The sequence below is a fragment of the Medicago sativa genome, chromosome 8 (genome assembly GCF_051527215.1).
Source record: "Medicago sativa cultivar Bolivia chromosome 8, Bolivia_mono, whole genome shotgun sequence".
In the NCBI taxonomy this organism is placed as follows: Eukaryota; Viridiplantae; Streptophyta; class Magnoliopsida; order Fabales; family Fabaceae; genus Medicago; species Medicago sativa.
In genome coordinates, this window is record NC_140756.1 from 90,410,702 (window position 1) to 90,427,230 (window position 16,529).

A 16,529-nucleotide genomic window follows, 5' to 3' on the forward strand; every position below is an offset into this window, starting at 1 on the left:
TTGTGTGGGATCCATGTAGCGACATGTCAGATTTTTTGTGTGGGTATCAAGAGGTGTATTGCCACCTAAGGGTGTCTATGTATCATAACTTTAAATTTAAATACGGTGCTTTATTGCTAATTGAGTGACTCCTTGATTACATATCTCTCCATTCTAATTTTTGCTATGAGAGCATCCACAATGGAGACACCCATTTTTAGGTTCTCAAATGGGTCCCACGTGTACACATAACTCATTTATAATTTTTTAATAGTAGTACCTAATAAGCACTTAATCACTCAAACCTAGATCTCACACAAAGTTCTTAAATGGGACCCACTAATCAACTATCAATAACTTTATATCATTATATTTCAATTTTTTAATATTAAAAGAGTGCGGGTCCCGATTAAAAGTGGGGGTCTTAAGTAAGACCTCGGGTCTTATAAGATCCTGAAAAAGATTCTCCCCATTGGGGGTACCTAATAGGTACTGGGTCTTAAATAGTTAAGACCCTCTCAATGGAGATGGTCTGAGAGTTTATGAAAAGAGACATGTACTACAAAAAAAGTAACAAATAACAAGCTGCCTCAATAAAATTTGATAACCAAATCGAAACCGCAATCCTAATCAAATACAATAAACTAAAAATGGTAAAATTGGAAACTTAAATAAGCCCGCAAACTTTACATTCTTAGATGGTTGATTTTGTTTTTGACGCAAATTTGGTTGATGAAATTTCATTTAATTTGTTTAAACCACTAGTGTTGCAAGTGTTAGGTTAGGTTTGGTTTCAATACAAGATTACAAATTGTTCGTTAGCATAATGAATAACAACAAAAACAAATCTGCCATATTGTTAGTGTTTGTATAATTTGTTTGTCTCAAGTGTTGTATTTGTTACAAAAGGTTTCTAGTACGTATAAGTGGGCCACTTTTCTTACGTAGCAATGCTTAAAACAACAAAACAACATAGCCACGGGTATATCTGCCCCATTGGAATTATTATGTAAACAAAATATAACATGGACTGTTCTTACATTGAATTAGAAAATCTTATCCCTCTTTTCACCCTTCCCTGTTTTGTGCTTTCTAGATACCTTTCTCTATCACCCTTCCTTTCTTAATTTTTTTCCATTTTATTTCTAGAAAGCATCGACAAATAAGCCTAAATTAAGTCCCTATAGATGAAAAATAATCAAAAATATTTTCTTTATATCCACTCCAAACAAAAATAGAACTATGATAGTATCATAGAAACTAATAATTCCCCCACACTCTTCTTTGTTTTTCTCCCACTCAATTTCATATACATCACATCATATATAGTGAAAAAAATCACACACATATATAAACGCAACAAAACAATTGTCTCTTCACCCTCTTCGAAACGATTAAATTATTTCCTCCATTTTAACTGTCTCCTTGCTTATTCTTCTTTTCTTCTCTTTTGGTCATTATTTTATTTCCTTCAATTATGGAAGATGAACATGTTCATATAATGAAAGATTCAAATTATGATGACGTGGAATCCGTTGGAGAAGAAGAAGAAGCACTTTCACTTTGTGATCTTCCTCTTAACGAAGATTCATCAGAAAGCTTAGAAGACAAGTTGTTTAACATAAACAATATTCAACGACCAACGTCATTACCAGAATCCAACGAGTTCTTCAACGGCTTCAGCAGTAGCAGCAGCTCCGATATGTGTCCCGCAGACGACATCATTTTCTGTGGCAAACTCATGCCGTTTAAAGAAATATTTAACCATCAACGCAACGAAAATCTCAACGTGGAATCAAACAAATCACGTACAAATCGACGGAGATCAGAGTCTGCTTCGTCCATTATTCGATCAAACAGTATCAATGGCGGTGGTTCTAATAATCTCATGATGAGGAATAGCAGGTCACTTAATTATTGTAAATTGAGAGAGTATTCCTCAAGTTTTCCTATCTCGAAGGTGCCGGAAGTTGATCGGAATTCTTCTGTAAGAAGCGTTGCGTCGTTGGAAGGTGTGGCCAAGAAGGCAATGAAGCCGCGCTGGTATTCTCTTATGTTTGGGAAGATGAAGAATCCGCCGGAAATGGAACTCAATGATATTAAAAACCGGCAGGTTCGCCGGAATCCATCAAAAAGTATGTTTCCGGCTTCGGAAACAAGTGGAAATTTGGACTTGAATCGGAGCTCAGGCAAGGTGTCGTGGAAAATACTTAAAGCACTGAGTTGCAAGGATCATAACAGTGTCGCCGTAACGACGACATTTTCTTTGCCTCAAACATCATCTTAATTTAGAAATTGGATTTCTTCGCAATTTACTGCATTCATAAAGTCGGAACATCTTTACTAGTTGGATAGGTTTAAATTTTAATGTATATTTTGTTTTATTTTTAATACAAAAATGTTGAGTTTCAATTTGATCTTGATCTTGATCATACGATCATAGATGTTTTGAATGCAGTAAAGTGTTAGGAATCCTGGTTCGCATGAGGTGTGCGCCTCTGGGATGGGGTGAAAATTCTTATTATCTTGACCTTATTGCCCTTGTAATTTTGTTGGATGCATCATATAGATGGTGATCGATGTGCATGGCCGAGGTATTATTATGGTCATTCAATTATTTGTTGCTTGGGTGAGAGGAAAACATAATATTGACTTCACGTAGAAGGGTATTTATATTATGTCTTATGTATTATAGCCAACGAGGAATCATATTTCCCCACCAAGATAATGAGAGGATTTATTTATTTAAATTTGTTTAAATTCGAAGTCACTTTTGTACGTTAGGTGGTGGCTATTAATATCAATTATAAGGAGTAAATGAAAATCACGAGAAATCCGACAGTGACCCAAAGAATGTCAGCTTGCATTGCATTGCAAGCCTTGAAAGATTAGCCTTTTTCTTTAATAAAAAACCTTTTTATTTTTGGAAAGTTGGTACTGAATTAAAAACCTGTATATATATGAAGATTTATATTTGAACCTACTAAATTAAATAAAATACTCTTTCCTTGTAGCATTATTATTTTGCTAACAAACCTTATCGTATTGATTGTCCTTTCAAAGTGTATATATATATTAGAGAGTTTATTGTTCATGCTTTATGGGTGTAAAATGATTTTATCAATTTTATGTCGACATTCAATGGGAGGCTACCATTTATCTATATCATTTTATCTATTTTAAATAATCATACATAAATGATGATGATGATGTGATCTAACAAATTGATAGATTCTCACTAGATATCGTAGTAAAATTATTTTACAATAACAATGCATGTTCTTTGATTCCTTAGCTAAATGACAATACATTAACGGACCAATGTGTTTGATCAATTGTCAAAAAAATGTTAAATTTTTGAGTGAAGAGAATAAGGACCTTTCCATGAGCCGGAATACTTTGAAGGTTGAGTTGGAACCTTCTCTTGAAGGACTCAAGGTTTCTCAAGAGGAGCCGAGCCTAGTGAAAGTTGAACTTAAGTCTTGGAGAGAGAAGGGTCCTCCTTCTAAAAAAGAACTAGCGACATTGGAAGCCGAAAAAGATGCTCTGGTGACCAACTTATTTAGGGTGGGAGAGTCTTTTCAAAATGTTTCTACCATATTACTTACGTATATAATTTTGAGATCATTCTCAAATTGGACGAAGTGAATAGCTAAACATATGGAGGGGTTGTAAGCCCTTGACCTTTGAAGGCACAATACCTTGGTTGGAACATAACCTACTCCTCATAATCATATACAAGTTGATATATTTTGGTATTTTTGCGATAAAAGTTGAATTAATGCCTAAAAATATAAGCAAATTTTTTCTTCTTCTTATAAATAGAACTAAATGTAGTATATTATGAAAAGAGATATCAATCACCAAAAAATGAGTTAATCATTTGTAAAACGCAGGTACGATACGGCCATTTATTAGATAGATTGGGAAACATGCATAATTATTTTAGTTACAATATTATAAGATGAGAAATGATATTTTGACAACCACTTTTTGACAACTTTTGGACAACTTTCTCTCTCATACTCACATGATGTTGTTATTCTCTCTCTTCCTTTTTCTCTCTCCATTGTTTTTGACCAATAAGAAGTGAGAAAAACAAGGTTGTCAACAAAGTTGTCATCAAATGAATGTCAAAATATCATTACTCTTATAAGATATGGGCTTCAAATAAAGTTGTAGTACATAGCTTTTCAAAATGATTTTTGACGAAAAAAAACACCTTTCTCAAAATTATTTTGAAAGGGGAATTTTAATTAAAAATAGGAGTACAAAAGGTACTCAACTAATATAATATTGTTTCCCCTAAAAAAAACTAATATATATTGGGTCAAAATAAGAAGAATGAAAAAAAAGGGGAAAACAAAACAAATAAAAGAACTCCCAAAATATATAGGCAACATCTAGAAGCTAAGAAGACAATATCATGCTTGAATGTTGATAAACTCTACCATATCTACGACCTCCACAACTTAATTCGAGAATATCTTCTCATTCCTTACCCCCCAAGATAACTCAAATGACTGAATCCAAATCTCCAGGATAACTATGCTCACGCCAAGCCATTTACACACCCATAAAAAAATTACAATGGGCCTGACATTGATAATTATTTTAATGAGGTGTTAGTTCATTGATAAAATTTAAAACCGTAACTTTAAGAGACGAAGTTCAAATTCTATCGAGAACAATCATAAAAATTATATAAAATAAATCTACTTCTGGCCCTTTATACATTTCAATGAAATAAAACATTTTATGCTTAATATATAGAGGTCAAATTTAATTAAGTGTAAAATTTTAAATTTTTTTTTTGAAGGAAAGTGTAAAATTTTAATATTTTCAGTTATACAAAATCTACACCACCTCTAAAAAAAAAAAAAAAAATCTAAACCAGACTTTTTTTGTTGAGGTTTTCCAAAAATTATCTGCTAGAGATAATTTTATTTAAATACATGAAATTTGAAATTTATTCATCATGTTATGTGAGTTAACCCCTTCAACAAAACTCGGCCTCAATTCGAGTAAAAAAAAACTCAAACCCGGTTGGTCTAATTTGCATTAACATCATGTAGGTTCCATTTCATCTACTCTACTATTTTAATTTCATCATTTCTGCAAATTGAACGTTTAATAATAATATTCCCATAAATTGTCAAAAAATAATTATCCTCATAATTTTTTTTCTTCTTTCTTTCATACAAGAGTTTACCAGTTCGTCCGGTAATGAGTTGATTCATTCGAATTGGAATGCACCAATTTCCCTTTTTATTATCCTGAAAATAGTCATACTACAAGTTATCCTCAATTAACGTTTGTTATAAAATACTGTTATGTCCTGTCATTGATGTGAATCATGTGATTTCCAGTGCATTTTTAATTTCAATTAGGCAACAGACTTATATAATTAACAAAACTATTGAAGATAATAAAACCAGAAAATTGACTTCCAACTAATTTTTATTTTAAATGTTTAAGCGACCACATACGGTGTCAATAATAATAATCATTAAATGCAAGATTAGAACATTCAAGATTAGAAAAAGAAATGGTGCTTCTACCAAAAATGAAATAAAAAAGAAAGGGTGATATTTTGAATATTTGAATGTGATTTTTGACTTTTGAGTTATTTTTCACTCTTTCCCCCTAATGATGGGATCATGGGATGGCCAAGTAAATTGATGAAACATGATTTAAAGGAGTATGAGTTGCGTGTGCTAATAAAATATGCCAACACAACCCTACCATTATTCAATAGCTAAATTATGTCAGTGATAAACAACATGCCCACGTATGTCTTAATCTCAGCCGAAGAACTAAGAAAACTAGATTTTGAATGATTTTGTTGAGAATTGTCTCAAAATTGATGAATGAAATTGAGGCACGATTTTGTGTATGTTTTGGGAGTTTTGGTTTGACAAAAATTGAGGCACAAATTTTGGATAATGTTTAGTTGCACTATGTATGAACTGGAAAATCGGCGCACAATTTTGGAAAATCAAGGCACAATGAAAAATCGGGGTGCGATTTGTGGAAATCAGAGCACGATTTTGATAGTACACTATATAAGGCTTCATTCTTCATGTTTTAAGGTAGAGGCTTCAAGAGAGAGAAATTTGGGAAATCAAATAAGGTAACTTTAGGGTCGAGAGTCTTTGGTGACGGTTCTCTTGGATTGGGAAACATTTGTAAACACCTTAGGTGAATAAAAATTATTGAGTGCCTTTCTCATTGGAGAGATTGGGAAAATGGTAGAAATTAAGCTTGGTTCTTTGTGAGTTTGTTGAAACTAATTTCTTATAATCATTTTATATCTTTTCGTAAAAAACTCATTGATATTGAATTGGAGGGATCAATCTCTCCCCTAGAGTAGGTCAATTTGGACTAAACTGGTAAACATTTTTTGGTGTGTTTGTTTCTATTCTCTATTAGCTTTTGCTTGTGGTTTTGTGCTTTACACTTCATTCCTAGATTAGAGCTAGGTTTGTTATTGTTATTGCCGATTGCTTGAGGTTACTTTTATGTTTGTTACTTTCCTTTACACTTCATAAGTTATTGGTGTGAGATTTGAGTTAGAATTGAGATTGACCCTAGAATTGTCAAAATTACGATGAGCCATTACGTTTGACGAGAGCTACACCTTGAAGTTTCTACGAAAGAATATTGTTAGCAACACGTATATCAATTAAAAGTGATTATATCTGCCTCTCTTCCCCCTTACTCCAAGTCCAACAACGAAGATTAACTATTATGGAGACGACAATAATTTCTTAGAGTTATAGACGCAAACATAGCAAACAATATGATTAGGGAGTGGCCAATATGTCTAACTCCACCCCATCATCAACCTTGTCTAAAATGGGATAGAGACATGGAGTGGGTTGAATTACAAATATAGCTAATGCATAATAATGAATTTAATTTTACTTTCAGATTAAACATCACGTGTAGTCCTTACGGTGCTAAAACCTTTACATTTGTTAGAGACAAGAATTTTCATACTTCATTCTGTAAATAGCTTAAGTTTTTTTGTTCTTTCTGTAAATACACTTTTGTGTCTCGTGATAACCAGCAACTTTACAGTTACATAATAGCAAATACGATTATTTACATTACAGGCTATAATTTCCAAATATTACCCGTGGTTGTCAATATTTTCATGTGGTTAATTTTCTAAGATAACTGTTGCCAACATCTTTAGCTCTACATGTGATATCTCAGCAGAAACTGGTGACATTTTGCAGTTAGCAAAATCATTATGTAACAATTGAATGATTTGAAAGACATTCATCCTTCCAACATAACGTGATAGGAAAATCCAATAATCACCTACTGGAGAACAGTTATGCAGCAAAAGCCATTCATCCTTCCAAAATTAATGATTATTTGGATGGTATGGTTTACTCCAGTTGGTAGTGTAGATGTAGGACTTGCGTGGCATTAATGTATTACAATTATGAAGCAATTACACATTGAATAAGTTTGTAGAACAGTTATGCAACATTAATGTATCTAAATATCTAATTATGACTGACTGTTAGTAGCAATTATGTATTCATAAATATATGATTTGGGTAGGGGGTGCATTTGGTAGATTTGGACCAAGTTCATTCTCTTGAATTAAGTGTTATCTCAATACTTAAAATTTCTACTATTCTCTTTTCGCATTTTAATAGGTTGTTTGTTGGATTTTATTAGTTTCATAATCTTTTTCCTTGTTACAATATTAACATTTAAATAATATTTTATATTTAAAAATTGTTTGAAAACTAATTAGTTTTTTTGATAGTATAATTTATGTTTAATTTAAAATTTTGAATTCTATTATTATTTTTAAGATCAAAATTTAATAATATTAATTTGAAATTAAATTTTTTATTTTATAATCTCAATTACATAAATTATTTTAAATTAAAAAGTCACTATCACAATTAGATTAATACTAGTGGAAAGATGGACACCGTGTATGTTTATCCGCTTTTCTATTGCATTCAATATTATAAATTATCACATCTCGTTATATTTTTTTAGCATATAATCACTTTAAATTGCAAATTCTTTATAATCATTTTTTGGTCATTAACAAGTATTAAGAAAACCTTCAAAAAGAATGTTTTTTCAAGAAAACCTTCTTTTAGAACATTGACCATACACCTTCCAATGTTTTTACCCGGTCACTTTTTTAAAAATTACTTTTTAGATTCATTTAATAATTGATACTATATTTTAAAGAAGATTTTTTTTTTTTTTTTGCTTATAACAATGACGGAGGAAGTACTACTTAAATCTACTTAAATCTACTTTTTACTCTCTCAAATTTTACAATATGCGATTTTGAATTTTCAAGTTTAAAATGAACGATTTTAATTAATTTTAGCAAAAAATGTTGACGTCACATCTTCATATGTTCGCGAACGTGAAAATTAATATTATAAAAAATAAAACGACTTCTACAACCGTAATCCTCCCACCAGATAGGAAGTAGCAATTTGAAAAGTCGCAAGCATTTCGAACAATAAACAAGAGTCAAGTGACTTGATTCACATTCTAACTCATGTTCTAGAATCACCAGAATTAGATGTTTATGAACCTATGGACTACTACTAATATTAACATACCACCAAGGAATTTTGACATTGCAGTTTTCTTATACGAAACGAAGATAATCATCTTTTAAGATAGATTACTGACAATGATTCCTTTGCATAGGAGCTCATAAGACATATCGAATGCTTTTGTTAGCTTATAAAAAATTATGTTAAAAAATAAAAATGTTTACTATCCATAAAATTACTTTTTTAAAAAAAATTTAATTTGTTCATATGTTACCTTTTTATTTTATTTTTAAAAAGAAAGAAATAGATTTTGAGAAAAACTAATCTTAGCGTACATTTATTTAGGATTTTTTCAGAAATAAATCTATTAATCAAAATAAATAAATCACTTTTCTCATTTTTAAGTATTTGGTTAGGATTTTTTTAAAAAAATCATTCTATAAAAAAATATTTTTGACTCTAAAATGAAAAGTTATTAGAATTAGTTTTTTTCTAAAATCTATTTTTTTTTTTTTTTTAAAACAAGAGGTAACACATGAACTAATTAGAAATATTTTTTTAAAAAAAAGATGATTTTTATAGATAGGAAACAAACTGAAGTAGCTTCAGATTTTATTTTTTAAAATCTTTAGAAAAATATCTAGATGTTTTTAACAAAAAAAAATTTTAAGTTGAAATAAACGCACACTTAATAACTTTTCATTTTAGAGTCAAGTACACCCTTACGACTTATGAGTTATGATCGAACACCAAACAAGCATTAATAGAATTACATTCAAATTTAAAAAACGAAAAAGGATCGTCAAATCCTTTTTTAGCTAATAAGTTTGCAAATAAAGTAACCTCTATGAAGCAATGTTGAACTGTGGCTGTCTAATCCAGAAAGTGAAGTAGATTAAGAAAAACATGGCTTGAACTCTTCGTGTAAGGAAAGGCTAAATGTTACACTTACCGGGATGATGAAAAAACAATGAATAATAATTAGATTAACTTTTGCTTTTAAACTTTCTTTAAAAAAAAAAAACTTTTGCTTTTAAATATATTTTATTTTCATTCATTCTAGAATAAAATAAAATAAAAACTACACCGTGTTTATCCGTATAAGTTGTACATTGCATTTGTCGTACTGTATATCAATCTTAAGTTTTAATCCATTCCATTTCAGACAACCATAAAGAGACAATGATTTCCTCATACAGTATATGTTGGTCCGCTTGTATGATACTAGGACAATCATAAAGAGACAATGATTTTATCAAACAATTGAGTTCAAGTGGTTAATGAGTTTCACCAACAACAAATTATTCTTGAGAACCTGAGTTCGATTAATGGTGAAACAATTTTTGACCATACTATATGCCGAACTCCAGATTACCAGACCCCTTTTTCCCGAGAACCGTAGGATTAAACAAAAAAAAGAAAGAGACGATGATTTAAAATTACCTATAGTGAGCTTAGATTTTGTCAAAAGAAACATTAGAATTTCAGGTATTGAAAGCCAAACATAAATCATATTTATTTTTAATTAGGTGAACATTTTAGTACATAATACTAATCACTAAAGTGATTACTTGGGATATACTTGATGTATTCAAGAAATGCCATTTTGGAATAATTTATCCGGCACTGTCATTCTTCACATATTAATTGTCTTGAACTGCTAATGTTTAGTATTAGAAAAAGTGGAGTTTGTTATTTTGGTAGGGAAGTGTTTACCATTATTCACATGGTACTGCAGAGTGTAGTTGTGATCCATGATGCATCTAGAGAAATCAATTCCAAAGTTTTTCATTGGGCTCCTAATGGATTATCACTCAACTCAGGAGATAACCTCACTCTAGTTGTAGTTCTTCACCAAGTTACCACTCCTTGTACGTATATAACCTTCCTTCAATTATTTTATAAATTTAATTTGTGCACAATATATGTATAAAACATTTTTATACATCTATCCAATCAAATTTTACCAGTAAATATTTGTGAAAATATTTTATTTTAAGAACTCTCGTATTACACTCCATAAAAATTAATCTCTTACATTATACAGTCCAAAACATACTACAATGACCATCAAGTTAAAGTCTAACTTTGGTAGGTGAGATCGGCTATATGGATCAAACCATGCCATAAAATTTAGATATGCATTTCTGTATGGATAGAGAGTATACTTATGTGTCTCTCTTGATTATTTATCACCAATTTTTCTTTTGGAAGTGGGATACAAAATCAGTGTTGACAATAGATTAGCATTTGGAGCAAATCAGAATATCATTGAGGCAGAAGTTGCAAAAAAGAAGGAAGAGTATATGAAAAATGAGGAGCTTGCTCATATTTATAAACAGTATAAATCAATGAAGGTAATATGAATACACTAGTTATAAGCTTTTTCTCTATTTGGATTGGATATAGCAGGGTAACATTAAAATTTGAAGAAAATGTCACATGTTAACTATTACTGTAGCTAATAATACAATATTGTGCATTATTTTTTCAGATTGGATTTAATATAGAAATAGCCATGGGATCTTCACCTAAGGCTGTTGCATTAAAATCAGCCACAAAGTTAAAGGCTACTTGGTTGATACTAGACAAGTAAGATGAAATCAAACTGATCAATCAAATTACTTTTATTCTTAAATATGAAGTTATGCATTAGTTGATTTACAATGTAGTTACCTAAAAACCATTTTGTTGCATAAATCATCGAATTAACTAGAACCTCCTATCAATGAAAAATGTACCTTAAATGGTCACAGGAAAATGAAGAATGATGAGGACTACTTCCTTCATAAGCTTTCTTGTGGCATATCAAGAATAAGGAGTTCCAATAGAATTATACGTATAAGAGGACCAATAGACACTCCCCAACAACAAAAAAGATCATATAGAAGTTCTGAAACATATGCTAGCAGTATACAATCACATGACTTGTCAACTGATTTAGACCTTTTCAACATTGACATTTTCGCCAATAGTAAGTCCTTGAATGCTTTTTTATTTCACCTCATGCCATTTAGTAAAGAATACTCCCTCAAAAATTGTTATTAATTAAAAAGACATTATTGACCATTTTACAAATGTTTATGGTGAAATTTGAACTACGTTTCTTGAGATTATAAGACTAAACTCTTACAGTTGATCTACCACCGGACAAAAGAATTTTGATAATAGCAATAATAATAGTAATATAAATAATATCAAATATGTTATTAGTTAGAATTTGCTTACATTTTAATGATAGGTCATGTAAACTATCAAATGTATCGTGATCAAGGACCGAGACAAAGGATACCCCTTGAAGAAAACACACACAACGAGAAGAGGAGGGACTCAAAACAGAAACAAGAGTTCAAAGAGAACAATAGCAAAATGCAAGAACATGAAAGTTTAACCACAAAGGTGTATCAGAAAAGTGACAGATACTTCTGCTCTGGTGGAGCTAGGAACTTTTTTCTTGGAGGAGCTGAAAAATATACAATATGTGAACAATTTTTCAAATTTGAGTAATTTGCATATAATAAATTAATTTCAATCACTTCCTCCACTTGGGGGGAAAAAAGGCTTTTAAAATTTACTTTGTTGTATGCTTCTATGGATCATTTACATATGATACATCAGTTTTGTCACATTATAATGCTAGGATAACCATGATTTTCCTCTCAGCCACAGTTCTAAGACCAAAAAGAGTAATCACTCACATTTAATAAGCAATAACGTGAAGGAGAAAAAAAAAAAACTGGCATATTGCATAAAGTAGAATCAACTTAATAAATCTGTCAAATAAATCGTTTAGACAAAAAATTCACACTGCAACTCAATTCTCAGAAAGAAAAAACAAAATACAGAAAAGTTGTGTTGTAAACACTGTAAGCTTTTTACATCGTGCAGAAGCTTGTCATGCAAGTTACTGTTATCATCGTTGTCTAATCAACTGAAGTCAATCAAAAGCCACGGATCCATGAAGTCACCAAGGTTTGCTCCAACATTGTCCTCCAAAGAAATTGGCTTCTTTCCTTTTTCATCAACCAAATTTGTCTCAGACGAATGCACATGCCTAGCATCATTATTGTCTAACCGAAGATCCAGATCCATAAAGTCACCATGGCTTGCTGCAACATCGTTCTCCAAAGCAATTGACTTCTTCCCTTTTTCATCAACCAAATTTATCTCAGAGGAATGCACACGACTAGCATCGAAGGCTTCCCAATTCTCTTGTCTATATAACATAGACTCCAATGAACCACTTTTATACGAAGAACTTGATTCTGACATCTGATATCGAGTCTCCATAGGTGATGGAATTTGAGGATACTCACCAAGCATCATACGTGAAGGAAGTAGTGGAAGGTATGAACATTCTGGGGGTGGAGGTAGATCTGATACCATAGCCATAGGTATACGAGAAGTTCGAATGCTACCCCTGAAATTGATGAATGTAACTGTAAATTTAACACCTCATATAAACAATTTTAACATATAATATGAATTGTATATGAAAGACAGTGGCATTACATAATCTACTCACCTATAAATCATTGAAGTAGTATGATTGCTTGTAGAATTACTTCCCACATTATTGTAGAGCATGTTTGGGACATCTAAAAGTTTTTCAAAGTTGTTTTCACTTATCTTATCATAAATTGATGAATATATTCCAAATTTCACTTGTGGTATATTAAATTCATCATCTTGTGAATCCTTAACTTGTTGGCTATTTGAACCATTTTTATTCAACTCATCATTCAGTTCCATCTTGTCAGGGAAGGGTGACAAGCCACGCCTTTTAAGTTTTCTTTTTCTTGCATTCCAAAAATTCTTGATGTCATTATCGGATCTTCCAGGCAACTATCACGAAAGAAAGAATACAAATTAACGATCAAGAAAATACAAGAACATGCAAAGCTAGATTTTCCAGAAGCTCTCTCAACCTTATTCACATGCAACTTAAAACTATCAATCTCTACTAAACAACTTATAGGCATGGTAATTGATAAACTCCGTGGCTTCAAATTCATAGCACAAATTGCTAACTAATAAATCTGTTTCAATAAAAAGTAGAAACTAATCTAATAAATAACCAACAAGGTATAACAGACGTGGTAAATATGTGAGTCTCCCAAGAACAAATACAAATTAATGACATTATCATCAAAATAATCAACAAGGTATAACACAAGTGGTAAAAATCATAGTATAGTATTTAATTAAATTGCACAATGTGTGATCTAACGAATATGGTTGCAATTGCAGAAGAATAGATAAATATTTCAAATAAAACAAAAAGAAAAGAAGTAAAGCATGAAGATAAAACCTCGTGAGCCAGCTTAGACCATTTGAATTCACCAAACATGTTAAAGAACTGAAAGACTTTGGTTTTTTCTTCTTCACTAAAAGGACCCTTCTTCACATCTGGTTGAAGGTGATTATACCATCTTAGACGACAACTTTTACCGCAACGTATAAGCCCCGCATTTCTTGATACCTCGTTCCAATTTCTGGTTCCATGTTTTTCCACATATGCTTTTAACATTTCATCCTCTTCTTTTGACCATTTTCCTTTTTTCAACAACCCTTTGTTAGTATCCGATGATGAAGACATTGTGATGATAAGTATAAAGATCGCTTAAACTTTGAGAAGAAATATATGAAACTATGTGAGCAGTCCAAGTTTATATATATATATTGCACTTTTAGAAGAAATACAATGAAACTGTATTTCCGCAATACCAGCAGGGAAATAAGAGAGTTTTAACTAATGATTAACTATAATACGAACTAAACCTATGATTGAACTAATGATTAACTGTGATTCAAGTAAGGCAATTATTTTATCCTATAAGTGATGTTGAATTAACTGCAGTTTCTTCTTTAGGCAGATATAGTTGTTAGTTAACTTTTCACATGAAAATTCTTAGATAAGCAATATAACTTATCCCATCCCATTTATACAAGGCATATAACTTATCCCAATTATATTACCATGTATATCGCACAAACCTACCTGCAAACCTAAATAATTAAAAACAAATTACTTTATATATTTGTTTGTTACAATCATATCTTTTAAATTTGAAAATTATATGAATTTTTTTAGATTTGTTTGTTACAATAATATCTTTTAAATTTGAAAATTATATGATTATTTTTAGGGAAAAAAACTTATTTGAATATTATTTAATTGTTTATAACATAATTCATTTTTAATTTAAAATGTTGATTTCAACTATTATTTTTCATTTCAAAATTTAATTAATATTTATTTTAATTTTTTTATTTATAACTAGCGAAAAGATGGGCATTCACGTGTCCGTCTTTCCGCTTTTTTTTATTGCTCTAAGTCTAACGCTTGTAGATTATCAACGATATTTTATAAAAAAAATTGCATGTAAATTACAAACGATATTTTATATAAAAAAATTTATATAGATTAAAATTATAAGTATATATATTTGTGAATTTCAAATGTAACAAATTCAACAAACCATAATTATCTTTTTCAATGACAACAATTATATAATAAATATAAAAAAAATTCTTATCTTTTTTTTTATATAGAAATTTTGCATGTAAATTACAAACGATATTTTATATAAAAAATTTTATATAGATTAAAATTATAAGTATAGATATTTGTGAATTTCAAATGTAACAAACTCAACAAAACATATTTATCTTTTTCAATGACAGCAATTATATAACAAATATAACAAAAATTCTTATCTTTTTTAATAACACCAACAATTATAGAAAAATTTGTTTAAGGGTATAATTGGGAAAAAAAAGTCAGTCCAAAACCCGTCCAAAATCTCCTATTCTCTTTATTTATTTATTTTGAAGAGAAAAATTTGATGTGTTTTCCTATTCTCTTTATATATATAGTATATATTGACTAATATAAATTATTTTAAATTTAATAAAATCACTATCACGACTATATTAATATTAATGGGAAGACGGATGCCAATGTATTTGTCATTATGCTTTTCTATTGTGTTTAGTGGTATATCGATATTATCACATCTCATTGTAATTTTTTTTTAGTTTAGATTATATAACTAGATTCATATTTTCGAGTTGGCATTTTTAACCTAAAAATTCAAATTAAAAAAGACTTTAAAATCAAAACTGAAGAGAGTAATGGACTTTAAAATTAAAATAGACAACACTCATGAACAAAGCAATGAAAAATAGTTTCATAATTTCCATCGCAAAAAGGACATGTAGGAGAAACATTAATACCTTAATGTTGCAGACTTAGTTGAAAGAAAGTTATGACGAATCTGTCAAATAAAAAATTGAATACTTGCTGCAAGAGGTATTTTTCATATCCAATTTCATGCATATGGGAGCCAACCTTTTTTTTTATGTCCAAAAACATACTCCCTCCGTTCCTATATGTAAGTACTCTTTGCCTCCAATAAAAGGGTGCTACGGAGGGAGTATTACCTTCAAAGAGGTACTTATTTGCCAAAAGAAAGACCCAAAGTTTCTTGTTTGATTGCACTAAACTCCAAACAAAATTGCCTAATAAAGTAGTGTTCTACAAACAAACCCAACGAATGCCCAACCGTCTCTAATTATGCATAAAAAAACATAAGTCCGTAATTTTCCGTAATTGTTTTTCAATTGACACCATAAGTCCACAACTATGCTTAAATAAATGTTTTTACCATAAAAAAAATGTTTTTTTTTATATATAAAGCAAGAGTATGAACTTGCATCAATGTGACAAAAGACCATTCCATCTAAGTGCACCCCTGAAGTACAAATCCCTTATCAAAAAATTAATAAAATAAAAGGCAAGAAGAACATAATAAAGAGCTAATGGAATAAGGAATTCAGCAATTCTAAACGATCCCTAAAAATACATCTCTTAAAAACAAATGAATTTCTTCATCCGTTGAATTTCGCAAACCATAACATTCTCGGTCAGAGAAGAAGGGATGACAATGCATCTCTAATGCTCCAAAAGAGAAACTTCATGAGTAATATTTG

General features: G+C 30.4%; 3 protein-coding genes across 4 annotated transcripts; 2 read left to right on the top strand and 1 right to left on the bottom strand.

Moving 5' to 3' along the window:
• The first annotated feature begins 1,251 nt into the window (after positions 1-1,251).
• Positions 1,252-2,729, top strand: LOC146903142 (uncharacterized). Its single transcript, XM_085731819.1, has one exon. It carries the CDS (start codon positions 1,457-1,459, stop codon positions 2,264-2,266), a length of 810 nt encoding a protein of 269 aa, XP_085587945.1. The 5' UTR covers positions 1,252-1,456; the 3' UTR covers positions 2,267-2,729.
• A 6,676-nt stretch (positions 2,730-9,405) lies between these two features.
• On the top strand, positions 9,406-12,196 carry LOC146903143 (uncharacterized). Of its 2 annotated transcripts, none has more exons than XM_085731822.1 (5): positions 9,406-10,405; positions 10,749-10,891; positions 11,029-11,126; positions 11,291-11,508; positions 11,809-12,196. In XM_085731822.1, the coding sequence occupies exons 1-5, from the start codon at positions 10,198-10,200 to the stop codon at positions 12,039-12,041; spliced, it is 900 nt and encodes a 299-aa protein (XP_085587948.1). In that variant the 5' UTR covers positions 9,406-10,197; the 3' UTR covers positions 12,042-12,196. The 2 variants fall into 2 exon arrangements, with proteins under 2 accessions (XP_085587948.1, XP_085587947.1); XM_085731821.1 differs by having other exon boundaries at positions 9,415-10,405; positions 11,776-12,196.
• An 82-nt stretch (positions 12,197-12,278) lies between these two features.
• LOC146903144 (uncharacterized) lies at positions 12,279-14,165 on the bottom strand. Its single transcript, XM_085731820.1, has 3 exons — positions 13,846-14,165; positions 13,060-13,379; positions 12,279-12,954 (listed from the first exon to the last, which is right to left on the bottom strand). The coding sequence occupies exons 1-3, from the start codon at positions 14,131-14,133 to the stop codon at positions 12,462-12,464; spliced, it is 1,101 nt and encodes a 366-aa protein (XP_085587946.1). The 5' UTR covers positions 14,134-14,165; the 3' UTR covers positions 12,279-12,461.
• Positions 14,166-16,529: the final 2,364 nt, after the last annotated feature.